The sequence below is a fragment of the Sus scrofa genome, chromosome 11 (genome assembly GCF_000003025.6).
Source record: "Sus scrofa isolate TJ Tabasco breed Duroc chromosome 11, Sscrofa11.1, whole genome shotgun sequence".
Taxonomy (NCBI): Eukaryota; Metazoa; Chordata; class Mammalia; order Artiodactyla; family Suidae; genus Sus; species Sus scrofa.
The window spans coordinates 696561-711923 of record NC_010453.5 but is presented as its reverse complement, the minus strand read 5'-3'; the positions used below and the strand labels follow the sequence as shown (position 1 = coordinate 711923).

The window sequence follows — 15363 nt, the reverse complement described above, 5'->3', positions numbered from 1 at the left end:
ATGCAGCGTTGCCGTGAGCAGTGGTGTAGGTCACAGGCCCACCTTGGATCTGGCATTGCTGTGGCTATGGCACAGGCTGGCAGCTGTTGCTCTGGGAACCTCCATATGGCTCAGCTGCGGCCTTCAAAAGCAAGCAACACCCAACAAGGCGAGACAGACAAGGAAAGAGAGGGAACAGCACTCTTACTTTCCTAGGGTTCTGTCCAACTACTAATACCACAACCAAGAAATGAACAGAATAATAAACACCAATCTTTCGCCCATACCAGTGACCCTAAACTGTGGCTTCATATTAAAGTCACCTGAAAAACTTTTCAAAAACACAACATCTGAAGGTTCTGAAAACTCCCCAGGTGATTCCAAGTGCAGCCCGAACTAGGAGCCAGACAGTGACTTTCTTACCAGGACAAACCCAGCCCAGACGCCTGGGATCTAATAAAGGACGGGGTCCCCACTGGGCGGTTCTGCCAGGAGGGCAGGCTCTGCTCAAGGTGTGGCAGCGTGTGGCTCCTTCTCTTTCAATGCTGACATAAAAACGGAATTTGATGTATTCCACCAAAAGGAAACCCCTGTCCCCCCCGATCCCCTGGCCTGGCCCTCACCCTGCCCCTCACCTCCCAGGGTCCCCCGGTCCCTCCGAGCGTTCAGCCAACACGCACAGCTCTGCACATCAGTGGTCCTGGCGAGCCTGTGCTCAAGTGTCGGCATCAAAGCCAACCACGCCAAACGTAAAGACGCGGCTGCTGTGGGCGCCTCCACTCAGGCCAATGTGGTAAGAGCCTTTATCCTCCTGAGCGGCTACTCAAGAAACTGGTTTATACTAGGAAATTCAGCTGAACATGAAGACTTCAGTTATCGCCACAGAGGGAAGTGAAACTCTCATAGTGCCACTATCAGATGAAATTGGACGAGTTGTCTCTTGTCCCCACATCACAGAAGTCAGCATGTAGCACTTCACTTAAGCAACACTTACTGTCGTTTTGGTTCGGGATGTCTGACAGCCCTGATCTAAAAAAAAATTTTAAATGAGATAAGTGTTACCATCTTTAGAATTTTCTAAATTCATATTACTTGTTCAACTTACTGATTTTTGAACTAAAGAAAATATTTTAAGTTATTTCAAGTACAAAATACGCAATCTGAGAGCTGGAATACAGAGCCAAGTAACGGAAGTTAACTCTTTTCCCATTTTGTTCCCTCAGAAAGCATACACTGCTTTGGGGCAATACTATGTCCTTAGATTTAACGTTTAAATAAGTCACAACTTTAGAGGGTTTTTGCTGTTTCTCGTACCTCTACCCCCAGCACATGCTAAAAACGGTTTTCACTTAAAACTGCAGATGACAGATGATAGGCGGATGAACCTGTAACAACTGTTGTTATAATTCTGTTCAGCCTCTCTCCACCCCCAGCTGGACTCCGCTTCCGCAACTAGCATTGGGTATTTACGCGAGAACAGAACAAAATGCCACCCGTCTACAGAGACATCACAGAGGGCGCGTCCCCGCAGGGAAACGTCGCGCTGCTGCTAAACCACCCAAGAAAATCCACTTAATCATCAGCATCACCTCGACTAACAAGCTGCCGCCCAAGCGGCCACGTACCGTAATGCAGGTTTTCAGGTCCTTTCTGCGTGGTCATGTTGGGCTCGTTTTGCTGACAATAGAAGCGTAACAAGCAGTGCTGGTCACAGAAATGCTTCATCTCTCCCCGCCACTGCACGCGCTCCCTGAGTGTGCCCTGCGATTTACAGCAGTCACACCTCGCAGCCTTCACGAAAACAGGAAAGTATCAGACATGCCCAGTAAGGTTTGCGTCAGACATTTTTTCTTTTTTGTCTTTTCAGGGCCACACCCTGCACATGGAGGGCCACAGGCTAGGGATCAAATCGGAGCTGTAGCTGCGACCCACACCACAGCTCATGGCAATGCCACATTGTGAACCCACTGAGCGAGGCCTGGGATCGAACCTGCATCCTCATGGATACTAGTCATATTCGTCTCCACTGAGCCATGAAGGGAACTCCCAGACATGTATTTTTTAAAGATTTCTAAAAATTTCAGTGGTTATTGCCAATGTAATAAAAGTGTCTGATAAAAAAATTAAATTATAACTCATAAGCATACAGTAAAATCTCCAAAATTTTAAAAAGCAGTAATTTACCTAATTATAAAAGTCCCTTTCTAAACTTACCAGAAGTCAAAGACTAGCCTTACAAAGAAAACAAAAAAAGCAAACACTGGTTGACCAAATTTGTGCAATGTATTTTAATAATCTAACTTCGAGAGCCGTAACCACATACGGGTCCGAGCCTCCTGACAATCACACGATACAGAAAATCTGATTAGTGAACAGATTTCCCAGGTTCAACTGAGCTCAAAATAGACTGATTTATACACGTATACAGACTGGGATAATTCTTTTTTGTTTGTTTGTTTGTAATTTGCCTTTTCTAGGGCCGCTCCCACAGCATATGGAGGTTTCCAGGCTAGGGGTCGAGTCGGAGCTGTAGCCACCATCCTACGCCAGAGCCACAGCAACAGGGGATCCCGAGCCATGTCTACAACCTACACCACAGCTCAGGGCAATGCCCGATCCTTAACCCACTGAGCAAGGGCAGGGATCAAACCTGCATCCCCATGGATGCTAGTCGGATTCATTAATCACTGCACCACGACGGGAACTCCAAGACTGGAATAATTCTGAAGTCAGGTTTTATGATGAGAAAATCATGGATGTCAACTAGAAGTATTCTGTTTCAATAGTTTAATATAATAAATTTGAGTGGCTTTAACAAATAACTGATGTAATTTTAACAATAAGAACTTTAAGCTCATGTTTTAAAACATTCAATGTTTAATTAATTTAAAAGTGATTACATTTAAGACCACAAATTTGAACTGCCTCTAAGGAAAACAATCAGCCCTAACTAGTATATACAACTTAATATGCAAAATAAAATTCATACATAAAAACTTATACTTGGAGTCCCTGTTGTGGCTCAGACGGTCAGAGGCTCAGAGCTCAGGCATTGCCGTGAGCTATGTGGTGTAGGTCAAAGAAACAGCTTGGATGCCACATTGCTATGGCTGTGGTGTAGACCAGAAGCTACAACTCCAATTCGACCTCTAGCCTGGGAACTTCCATATACCACAGGTGCAGCCCTTCCCCCACCCCGACACCAGAAACGCATCCTAAGTATCCAAAAGAATTACCTGCCCATGTTCAAAACTGAGAGAGAGCTCATCAAAAATATTTCTGTTTAGTGAAATAAAGATACACACATTTTAGATAACCCACTTTGTTAAACTAGAGTGCTGAAAACGCAGAGCTATCCTAGTTGGGGGTAATGCTGAGCTTATAGAACAGGCAGAGACATGGAGGACACGGCACCAGGGCGGTCTGGTGGCACCTGCCTTGTAGTACCAGTCCTGGAACCGGCGGCAGCAGTCCTCACTGCAGAAGTCCCGCACCACGCCGTCCAGCTCCTTGGCCGCCCCCTTCTTACACAGCTGAGAGCAATAGTTGCAGGTCACACATCGCAGTCCCAAACGCCTGGCAAAATCCTGCTTGTACAACAGTTTGCAGCCTGAAAAACAGAAGGGTTTACTATTAATACAAAAACTGACCTCCGAGGTAAAAAAGCTTACAGGTCAATAGATCAGTGGCTTTAGAACGTGTTTATAAATTCACATATCAAGTCCTCTTTCTTTCCTGATCAAAACTGTGAAATCTACTGTGATCAGCAGCAGCCTGCAAAAACTGGAACAGAAGAAATATTATACTGATACCTCAATGGTGCAACTAATTCTTGTTCTAAGACTTTTAAAATCTAGCAATGTCTCAGAACTTTTACTTGCTCTACTTAAATGTAACCCTGCTTAAGAATCATAAACACATCGCCAAGAGGCATTTTAGAGAAATGACACAGACTATTGAGAGGCACTGGGTGAACCCCATTTAGCTAATGAGGTATTTTTGCTAAACTTTCTGGCTTACCTGTCTCTGTCACCCTAAAGGTGACACCCTTCAGGGAAGTAAAACTGGTTTAACAGCTTCTCCAAAACCCCCACATTTTGACATGCTATTCTATTATTCTATTTAATAAAAGACTTCCTTTACCTACTATAGAAAACTGTTTTTACATTTAAATATTTATTCACTGAGATAACTACGAGGATTAAGTATCTTCATACTCTACTCATGCTGTGCACTTAAGAACTACCTTCCACTCCTGGAGCTCCCGCTGTGGCACACTGGGATTGGCAGCGCCGTGGGAGTGCTGGGACGCAGGTTTGACCCCTAGCCTGGCACAGTGAGTTAAAGACATAGCATTGCTGCAGCTGCAGCTCAGGGAGAGACTGCAGTTCAGATCTAATCCCTGGCCCTGAAGCTCCATATGCAGTGGGACAGACAAAAATGGGGGGGGGGAATGACCTTTCACCCCTATATCTACCAAAATCCTACGTACCCTTTAATAAAGACTGTTTCCTACATAATTTCCTTGGCAACTTTATTGATGAGCTGTCCTTATGACTTTTCTGTGACTTTGAACTACACTGTTAAATGTTTGATATTTTGCCTTTATTAGATTCATCTTTCTAACTAGGTGTCTTGTTGTTTCTAACAAGTTACAGCAGAGAACCAGGTGCAGTTAGAGAAAAGCACAAACTATATGATGAAACAGGAAAAAGATCCATGGTGTTTGTTTTCGTTTTACTGCTGCGCCTGCGGCATTTGGAGGTTCCCAGGCTTGGGGTGGAATCGGAGCTGCAGCTGCCGGCCCACGCCACAGCCACAGCCACAGCCACGCCAGATCTGAGCCGTATCTGCTACCCTATGCTGCAGCTCACAGCAACGCTGGATCCTTAACACTTAACCCTGGCCTGAGAGAGGCCAGGGATCCAACCCGCATCCTTACGGACACAAGGTCAGGTTCGTAACCCGCTGAGCCACAGCAGGAACTCCATGACACACCTTCTTTGTAAGCTTTTATTGCCCAGCTGAAGGTCTAAGTCTCTCCAGCTGAAAATCACCTTCTTTAACGTCCACTCCCTCTGTGTTGCTGCTTGTCTCTCATTTTAGTAAAACCCACTGACATGGATGGCCTCTATGCTAATATGCTCAGCTTCGGAGTCACTAAGGCTGTCACTGCACAAAAATCCAGGTGTAAAAGAGTTAAATTAACTCATAATCAATCTTTTTTTTTTTTTGCCATTTCTTGGGCTGATCCCGTGGCATATGGAGGTTCCCAGGCTAGGGGTTGAATCAGAGCTGTAGCCACCGGCCTACACCACAGCTCATGGTAACGCTGGATCCTTAACCCACTGAGCGAGGCCAGGGATCGAACTGGAAACCTCATGGTTCCTCGTCAGATTCGTTAACCACTGCGCCACAACGGGAACTCCAGAATCAATCCTTTTAATGAAACGTTATGAGTCACTTTTCGTTACAGCTACGATCTTAGCAGTAAATGTGGTTACTTTTCATCTCGGGGAAAGGCAGGGACTGAACCTATGTGAAAAGGAAAGCCTGCTGTAAGCAGGACGCTCCTCCCTGCGGGCTGCCCTCCTGCACGAAGTGCGTAATGGACAGGTGATGGAGGCGCATGTTGAATGGACTTCGAAACCCTCGGGACGGCTGCCGTTCCCCACAGCAGGCGTCGAGGATTTTCCAATCTCTTTCTTGCCCCTAACTAGCAGCAGAAACCTACAGAAAAACAGAGCCAAGAAGAAAAGGGGGGAAAAAACTGGAAAGTAATAGATGAGGAGACCACGGAGGGAAAGCCAGGAGTCCAGTGCCTCAGGCCAAAGAAAGAACAGAAAGTGAGAGTCCCCTAGAGCAAGAATGTGCCCCTTGGGGAAAGTAAAAACAAAAGAGCCCCGACCCATAGCTATAAACCAGGTTCCTATCTTTGGAGGATTAGAAACAGTTCATTTCTTTAATCTGCGGCCTGGCACCACAGCAGCAAGAGTATAAACGAGAGGACAGAGAAATCCTGCATGCACTCTAATAAAAGCCAGGGTCTCCCCGGCTTTCCCAACTGCAAACCCCAGGTATGTCCCCACTGCAGGGATGTGCCACGGCTGTCCTCGCCAGCGTGCTGAGAACCTTAGCAGACTACGCAGTAGACTGGGAAGGGAATGGACCCAATGCAAAATAATTCTAATCCGCTTGGAAAATCAACATTCAAACACAATTTGTTTAGAAATGATGTGGTATGATGATGCTTTTATTTCATTCTCAAAACTTCCTTGTAATGGAAAGAAAGGTTACAAATTCTTAGCGATAACACACCTGTGGCTCAGAGGTCTTCAAATACACATAAAATAACAAGTCAGTAGAAAAGCAAACTTAATTTTTTTTGTTCAGCTTTGCTAAAATTGTAGAGCTGCTCTGAACATACGTAGTTACTATTTTGAAAATAGTTTGGCAAAAAATTAACATTAAATATTAATAAAAGTTATGAACAACACTGTATATACACTTGCCTTCACTACAGAAAGGTCTCTTAACGCCAGAGAAATTTACTGTTTCATGAAGAGTCTTCTCCTCTTGACAGTATTCGCAATATGTAACTATGCAATGCAACTTCTTATAGTCATCTGAACAAGTTTTGCTGCAGAACTGATGCACTTTGTTCTAAATGCACAATGGGAACCTTGGTAAGTACATGACAACCACCTCGAAAACAAGTTTAAGAAATAAACAAGCCACTTTTACAGAAACAAAGTTAAATCATTTACCTACTTCATGTTATAATCCCTGAAGATACATTTCCTAAAGGCCATAGACACCTGGTTGAACTCATTCCCTAATAAATCTGGACACAGCTCCTCAAATTTCAGTACCGTTAACTCTATGACTCCTCAGTGAAGAGGAAAGTGTAAGTATCGCTACGACAAGATGGCAAGTCTGGTGTTGCTTACAGGACTGGAGAGATGGGAGGCAAACAATGCAAGATATAAATGGCCAAGCTACAAAAAGATGACAACTATGACAGCAATGTAATTTTTACTCAAAAAGAAATACTCCGTGTTGAGTTGTCGGGTGGGCTCCCTCGCACCCCATCGCGGCCTTGTACGAAGGGCCCCTCTCAGGGATAAAGCAGTCCGTCTGCGGCCCTCACATGGTGTCCTAGGCTGGAGACCGAGCTGGTTCCCTTGAGCAGAGCAAGGCTAGTAATGATTGAGTTAAGAATTTCTCCTGCCTTCGTCTCTGATTATGGAGGACACAGACGAGGTGTAAGCCACCTGCCCAGCCCTGAGCAAACCGACCTGAGACCAAGGTAGAGAAGGTGAAGGTCTAGGAAGCCACCCAAGTGGTGAGGCCTGTGGAGAACTGCCCCATGGGGGACACACAACTGCCAAGAGGGGAACAGCCACCACCGAGCCGCGACGGCCAAGCAGGGAAGGAGAAGCAGGAGCCCTGGGGAAGGCTCACTCGCTTCACAGCGCAGCCCGACTCTCTCCAACTCTCTCCGACTCAGCCTCGCAGGAAGAAGAGGCACCCGGAGCACAGCGTCGAGCAGCGCCAGCCGGGGGCTGGTGGAGAAGCCCTCACCCACCCCGTTTATCAGGGCCCCGTCCGTGCAGGGTCTGTCTCCTTCCTGACACGCTTCTATATGCTGACTCACCGGCCCCTTCCTCAGTCCCACCGCCCCTTTGCCCCTCCTCCTGGGCCTTCAGCACCCCTCCCGCCACGGCCCCAGGGAGGACCAAAGTCACTGCATCTCTTCACCGCGAGCCCACGACAGTCTCAAAGCATGACTGCACCAAACAAGGGAACCACACGCACAGGTGTTTCTAGGGACGAAACAATTCATTTCCAGATTTCGACGTCCTGCAGACGTCCGCAGTCCAGCTCTGGCCATCGCCTCTGAGACTCAGAGACGAAGGGACCTGCCAGCAGCCACGAGTGAGTTGGACCCCGAAGCAGCGCTGTTAGTCTACAGCAGGTCGCGTGCATCCCACACCTCGAACAGCGGCAAAGAGAGACCAGCCGAAGGTGGAAACGGCTCACGAAGCCGTATCCAGCCAGGGCCACCCTGTCCACCGTCCGTCCACTCATTACGGCCCCCTTGCTGGGACAAACACTAATGCTCCGAGCTTTTCCTAGCGGCCGCAGGATACACCACAGTAAACTAGTGAACCATTGACGGCAAGAGTGATGCGAAAGGGAAAATGAAAGGTATGCTGGGATTCGTTCCTAAAACATGATTATACGTGTCCCACGACAAATGGTAGCATCAGGCAATGTCAGACACGACGGCTGACAGGCGACATTTACAAAGGTGAGGGTGGGGACAGAGGTGGGAAAACAGGTGTGCAGCTACACAAAGTGACATTCCGGATGCTGCTATGCACACACCAAACAGTGAACAGGACTTCAATAACTTCTGTCTGAGCTAAAAACAAACGGACCTTTTGTTGGTGCTACTTCCACATAAAGAAAGCAAATAATCCAACCATCACGAAACCTGAAAACCTCATCCTTGTACACACAGTAGTAGATGCTCATATAGAAACCCCACGGTGACGGTCCTAGACTTGCATTTTGGCTCCGTAACGTTCACAACAAATATGACTTGCCTCCCATTCCAGGACTTCTGGCTTTGAACAAAACGAGTTTTTGCAATAGTTGCACTTCAACTGAATGTCGCTTGGAGCTACAAATTGGCCGTTTGGAGATGACTGCACACTGAGAGCCTAAAACAGAGAAGAAAACACACTGGGTCCAATGCGGATTTCAGAATTTTGATTTTTATCTGTGATTACCGCTACACAGCAACCACATCCAAAAAACAGTAGGCATCTTACGTATGCCTTTACTTCCTCAACATGTGAAGCTACGTTTCTGAATTTCGCCTTTAAAATACTGGTATAATACGAAGTTTTAAAAAACTGATGGTCATTTTTACCACAGTTACGACTAATTTTTTTTTTTTTATAAAGAAAGATTTATTTATTTATATTTGGCTTTTGTGTTTTTAGGGGCGCTCCCGCGGCATATGGAGGTTCCCAGGCTAGGGGTCCAATCAGAGCAGTAGCCACCGGCCTACGCCAGAGCCACAGCAACTCGGGATCCGAGCCGCATCTGCAACCCACACCACAGCTCACGGCAACGACAGATCCTTAACCCACGGAGTGAGGCCAGGGACCGAACCTGCAACCTCACGGTTCCCAGTCAGATTCGTTTCCGCTGCGCCATGACGGGAACTCCCTACACTAATTATTTAAAATAATATGGAAAAGGAAATAAAGTTCAATATGATCTTATCCTAGGAAAATATAAGCGAAGAATACTGGGCTTAGTTCTCCAAGTTCTACACAGTGAACACAGGGCACCCAACTCGTGGGGCTGCCTCCAGCAGCCCAATGACTAACGATTTGTTCCACTGCACTGTCCCATTTCCATTCCCAGTCCGTCTAGGAAAACAGCCTTTTTGGAGTTTTTTATATTGATCATTTTTTTCAAAACAAAGCTGGGGGAAAAGAGATGTAAAGACTGGTACTGCTGCCAGGAATTTATTACAGTTTTATGACATTATTAAAAGTTAAATCAATTTACAGAATAGAAGAAGATACACAGCTTGTGAGAGTTGTGTTAACTATCATTTTAAAACTTGTGCATACACTGAACAATTAATACTGGTGAAAATACAACACAGATTACTGTAAAGAACAGATTTAAGACTGTAATTACCGGGTGAATACTTTTTTTTTTTTTTTTTTTTAAAGAAAACTGAGGAGTTCCCGTTGTGGCTCAGCACTAACGAACTCCCTAGTATCCATGAGAACATGGGTTCAATCCCTGGCCTCGCTTAGAGGGTCAAGGACCTGGTGCACGGCTGCAAGCTACAGCACAGGTTGCAGACGTAGCCCTGATTCAGCGGTGCTGTGGCTGTGGTGTAGGCCAGCAACTGCAGCTCCGACTCGACCCCTAATCTGGGAACTTCCACACGCCTTGGGTGCAGCCCTGTAAATAAACAAACAAACAAGTAACAAAACTGAATAAAACTCAGACACCTTGCCCTTTCCATTTCCAAAAACAGAAGTCTGTTAAAGTTAGTCACCCTTTCAGACCAACTGAAATACTATCTTAGCACGTTGCTTTGAAAGTGAAAAACACGAAGACAACATTCAAATCTACGCTTTTAACATCAAGGGAAAAAAGCTGCTTTTCTGTTTGTCAACTTTGTATTCCTCTGCACAGAGCTACGGAGGTTGGGACTTGCCCTACAGGATTATCCTGGACGCATTCATTCCTCAGAAACAAGAGTGTAAATTGTTTCTTTAAAATATGTGCTGTACAGAGCTGAATCAGAGGGGCTGAATCAGAGCTACAGCTGCCGGCCTACACCACAGCCACAGCCACGTCAGATCCGAGCTGTGACCTACACCACAGCTTACGGCAATGCTGGACCCTTAACCCACTGAGCGAGGCCAGGGATTGAACCCGCATCCTCATAAATCTTAGGTTGTTATCCTGAGTCACAAAGGGAACGCCTCAAATATTTGTCTTGAATGTGGTCAGTCAAGGATACAATTATTAACAAAAACAGCATTCGCCCAGCTAAATTCAAAACCACCTCAATTTAAAATGCTAATAGATATAATAAGAAATAGTGTAATATACTCAAGCGACTGCCTTTTCAGTTTAATTGACGCTGGCTGCAGGCACCAGTCTGAGCCTCCGAGCAATGCCCTGGACTCGACACAAGGCAGGTCCACTGCTCCAGCTCACAGTGAATCGCCTCCACCAGCCCTTCCTAGAGGTCAACGCTTCCGACAGGACTTCTTCCCGGGGCCGTGCACATTCCGCCTCGGAACGACTGTGTCACAAAGTTCTTTTCTGCATGGACCAAAATGAAAACCGGCTCCTGAAACTGCCTGGTCTTAGACGAGGGTCCACACAACAGTCCAATCCCTCGTCCACGGCACGTTCCAAGTGGACGAAGAAAACACACATGCTTATCCCTTCAGGGCGAGACAGACACATGGGCTTCGTCCACTGAGCACGACACCGAGTTCCCCCTTCGAGGCCCATGTTACAGAACCCCCCTACTAAGGAAGCACAGGAGACACGGAGCCCAAGGACTGCAGGGGAAAACCTCCCTGCAGACAGCCATGAAGCCCTGGACAGCTTGCGTCAGAGGCCAGTAGGAAGAAGGTGTTCCGTGTGCCCAGCAAAGACGCCCTCCTGCAGGGAAGTCAGGGTCAAAAGGCCCCGACGCCCTGCCCCGACCTCGCGCTCGGTCTCCAGCCGCTTCCGCAGGGTGTCCTCCTGCAGGCCGGACCGCTTCCCTCCTTTTCAAGGTTCACACCTGAAACTTGTTTTCCTTCCAAGTCTGTATCAAGGGTAACCATGCACAAGTCAATATATGTGTCCCTGCCCAGTGGAGCTGTGTCCCTGGGACTCTCCTGGGAGGCTAGAATCTCCAGTCTCCTATTTGACCCTCGAGAAATTCTGTAAAAATCGGCACATTAAGTCAAGACAAAGCATATTAACACTGTTCATTTTCCACTGTATTTTACTGGATGGGTTAGGCAAAATAAATAACAAACCTGAAATTTAGCCACACAACTGGAGTTGCAAAAGTTGTATAGTTTTCCATCAGGCATTGTGGCTTGATACTGAGGTAAGGAGTTTCGCTTACAAAAATGGCAAATAATTCCCAAACCTAGGAAAGAAAAGGTACATATCTGATTTTTTATAAAATAGTTTTTAAAAATGATAACTAACCTCTGAAAATAAGTTTCTTTTTTAGAGCTGCACCTGTGACATATGGAGGTTCCCAGGCTAGCAGTCCAGTTGGAGCTGCAGCGAGCGGCCTACACCACAGCCACAGCAAGGCCAAATCTGAGCCTCATATGTGACCTACACCACAGCTCATGGCAACACCGGATCCTTAAGGATCCTTACCCACTGGGCAAGGCCAGGGACTGAACCCACGTTCTCATGGATACCAGTCAAGCTTGCTACTGCTGAGCCACCATGGGAACTCCTGAAAATAGTTTCTTAATGAAACTTTCTGTCAGCTATTCTTTTATTAATTTCTGACTTTTACACCTTAAACAATACTTTCATAAGAGAAGAATCTGATACTACCTCTCTAAAACATACGTAGATACATGAACCAATCTCAGTTTTAGATAACGTTTGGGGAACAAACCAACTTAAGCAAAGAACACACACATGCACAGAACCTCACCAATAATTTTAAGACGAAAAGAAATGATCAAAAGCACCGAAACTTGGTAGTAAACAAACAGTTAACGCAGGTGAAAGCAAGCATGAAAGAGGGGTAAGCCATTATTCACGTCATCAAAGGGTTTTAACATCACAAGCCCCTGCAGCGCACCTGGTGATTTTGCATATTTTGTCTTGTGACTGTTCATGCAAGCAGTCGAACAGTACGGCTCCATGTACCCATTCGGGCCTATGCACTGCGTCATATCGAAAAACCGGCACTGCGTCCGGCAACCCGTACACGCGGTCAGTTTTCCGTATTTCTAAAATTTGAAACATACAAGGGAAATTGAGAAAACAATTTAACTAGAAACAACTGTTGTATTTTTCATTACACCTTTTCTCTCTGCAAAACAATTCTGTTAATTTCTAACCTGGGTTCAGTGGGTTGGAAGTCTTCCTCTAAATGCAAACTGCTAACTGCAACACAGCTCCACGAGAGGCAAACAACACGATCAAAGCTTAGTTTCCTCTGAAAGAGGTGGTTTACCCTGCTGATTAAACTGACTTGCTACACACAAGCAGAAGCTGGAAGTCTGAGAAGGGCAGTGGTTTGTGTCCACAAGGATGACCACTTCCTTGCCATTTGACAAAAGACAGTAAATGAACCCACAAAATAAAAGTCTTATTAATGGGGAGTTCCCGTCGGGGCGCAGCAGAATCGAATCCGCCAAGCAACCATAAGGTTGTGGGCTCAAGCCCTGGCTTCACTCAGTGGGTTAAGGATCAGGCGTTGCTATAAGCGATGGTGTAGGCCACAGCCACGGCTCGGATCTGGCATGGCAGGGGCTGTGGTCGGCAGCTGTAGTTCCAATGCGACCCCTAGCCTGGGAACGGCCATATGCTGCGGGTGAGGCCCTAAGAAGCGGGGGGAAAAAAAGTCATAATAACCAAACGACTACAGTTCTTCAGAGGAATAACTTGAGTACTTAAATACTTTTTCACTGAGCTGCTATTGTTTCAAGGACTTTTGACAATTCTCGTAAAGCTGATTCACCACCTTCCTACTATAAAACCTAACTTAAACAAAATAAAACATAAAACCTTTACTGTGTTAAATAACCTAAATTAAAGTAATTTTGGCTATTACAGTTAATCAGTAGATAATATGAGGAAGACACAGGAAGGACGGGCCAAAGGAGGTGCACTCTGGACACTGTTGGACAAAAGCAGGATCACTGACATACAGACAGTCGTACAAAACTACGATTCGTATGAGCTGCTATGTTTGCATTTAAAAATTAACTTGTGGGGAGTTCCCGTCGTGGCTCAGTGGTTAACACAACCAACTAGGATCCTTGAGGGTGCAGATTAAATCCCTGGCCTCCCGCCGTGGGTTAAGGATCTGGCGTTGTTGTGCCTGTGGTGCAGGCCGGCAGCTACAGCTCCAACCCGATCACTAGGCTGGGAACCTCCATATGCCACAGGTGCAGCCGTAAAAAGCAGAAAAAAAAAAAAAAAAAAAAAACAAGCATGAGATATGAGTTGCAACTGACTGAAACAATACTGGTGAGGTAAAGGGTAAAAACAACGGGGAGTGTGTAGCAAACGGGCTCATTTTTCGTCTACTCATTAAAAAACAGTAACTTGCATTTTCATCTTAACTCCACATAAGGATTAAAATCAATCGTCGTATGGTTTTAAAACTTTTCCTGAACTCTTCCCTCTGTATCTAAATAAAACATCGCATCTAGTCCACTTTTATCCAGGTGCGTGGCTGGCACAGGAAGGCACAGACCACGACACGACAGACCCGATGCCGTCAGTCTACTCGAGGAAGCGGGCCCAGCGCCACGTCCTGCCACATCCAGACTCAACTGAAACCTAACTGGAAAAATATCGTCTACATATGCATGAAAGTCTAACTGAAATGTAGCATTCTTTTTCATTCTGATTAGAGGCAAGAAACCACTTTAGTTTTAGCAGAACCTGAGACTTTGTCAAAAACAAAAATCCCCACCTTTTCAGGAGTTCCCGTCATGGCGCAGTGGTTAACGAATCCGACTGGGAACCATGAGGTTTCCAGTTCGATCCCTGGCCTCCCTCAGTGGGTTAAGGATCCAGTGTTGCTGTGAGCTGTGGTGTGGGTCACAGACGCGGCTCAGGTCCCGCGTTGCTGTGGCCCTGACGTAGGCTGGCGGCTACAGCTCTGACTAGACCCCTAGCCTGGGAACCTCCATATGCCGAGGGAGCAGCCCTAGAAAAGATAAAAAGACCAAAAAAAAAAAAACCACCCCCGGCTTTTCATATCCTACTGGCAGACGGCTCAGTCTCTCACTGATATCCAACATCACTTCAAAACATTACGGTTATTGGGAGTTCCCATCGTGGCGCAGTGGTTAATGAATCCGACTAGGAACCATGAGGTTGCGGGTTCGATCCCCGCCCTTGCCCAGTGGGTTAACGATCCGGCGTTGCCATGAGCTGTGGTGTAGGTCGCAGACGCGGCTCGGATCTCGCGTGGCTGTGGCTCTGGCATAGGCCCGTGGCTACAGCTCCGATTCGACCCCTAGTCTGGGAACCTCCATATGCTGCGGGAGCGGCCCAAGAAATGGCAAAAAGACAAAAAAAAAAAAAAAGAAAATTACGGTTATTGACCACTGTGTCTTATTAATGCACTGAAGTGTGTATATATTACATTTCAAAATTCTAAAGATATTTTGAGAGGGCTCCCACTGTGTCACAGTAGGTTCAAGACCCAACTTGTCTCTGTGTAGGCGCTGGTTCAATCCCTGGCCCAGTCCAGCGGATGAAGGACCCAGCGTTGCTGCAGCTGTGGCCTAGGTTGCAGCTCCAGCTCAGATACCATCCCTGGCCGGGGAATTTCCATATGCCAAGGGGGCAGCTGAAAAAGAAAAAAAAAAATTTGATAACTGTATTTTGAATACCTGGTTCTAGTTGTAATCACAGCTGGTTTATTTCATGCATTTAACAACATTCTGATAATTAGTCTATCCAGGCTACCACAAAAATAGTGAAGATTTTGGGAGTTTCCTTCGTGGCTCAGCGATGAACGAACCCACCTAGGATCCATGAGGTTGCAGGTTCGATCCCTGGCCTCGCTCAGGGGGTTAAGGATCCGGCGATGCCGTGAGCTGTGCGGTAGTTGCA

At 46.3% G+C, this 15363-nt stretch overlaps 1 protein-coding gene across 4 annotated transcripts in view; it reads right to left on the bottom strand.

Moving 5' to 3' along the window:
* ZMYM2 (zinc finger MYM-type containing 2) overlaps positions 1–15363 on the bottom strand; it is a 69717-nt gene that overhangs the window by 19107 nt on the left and 35247 nt on the right. For all 4 annotated transcript variants that reach the window (XM_021065428.1, XM_021065429.1, XM_021065427.1 and 1 more), the window contains 7 exons: positions 12365–12515; positions 11568–11683; positions 8592–8708; positions 6492–6642; positions 3417–3589; positions 1605–1770; positions 974–1008 (listed from right to left, as the gene is read on the bottom strand). In XM_021065428.1, the coding sequence (XP_020921087.1) occupies positions 974–1008; positions 1605–1770; positions 3417–3589; positions 6492–6642; positions 8592–8708; positions 11568–11683; positions 12365–12515 (909 nt within the window). The remainder of the gene's footprint in view (positions 1–973; positions 1009–1604; positions 1771–3416; positions 3590–6491; positions 6643–8591; positions 8709–11567; positions 11684–12364; positions 12516–15363) is intronic.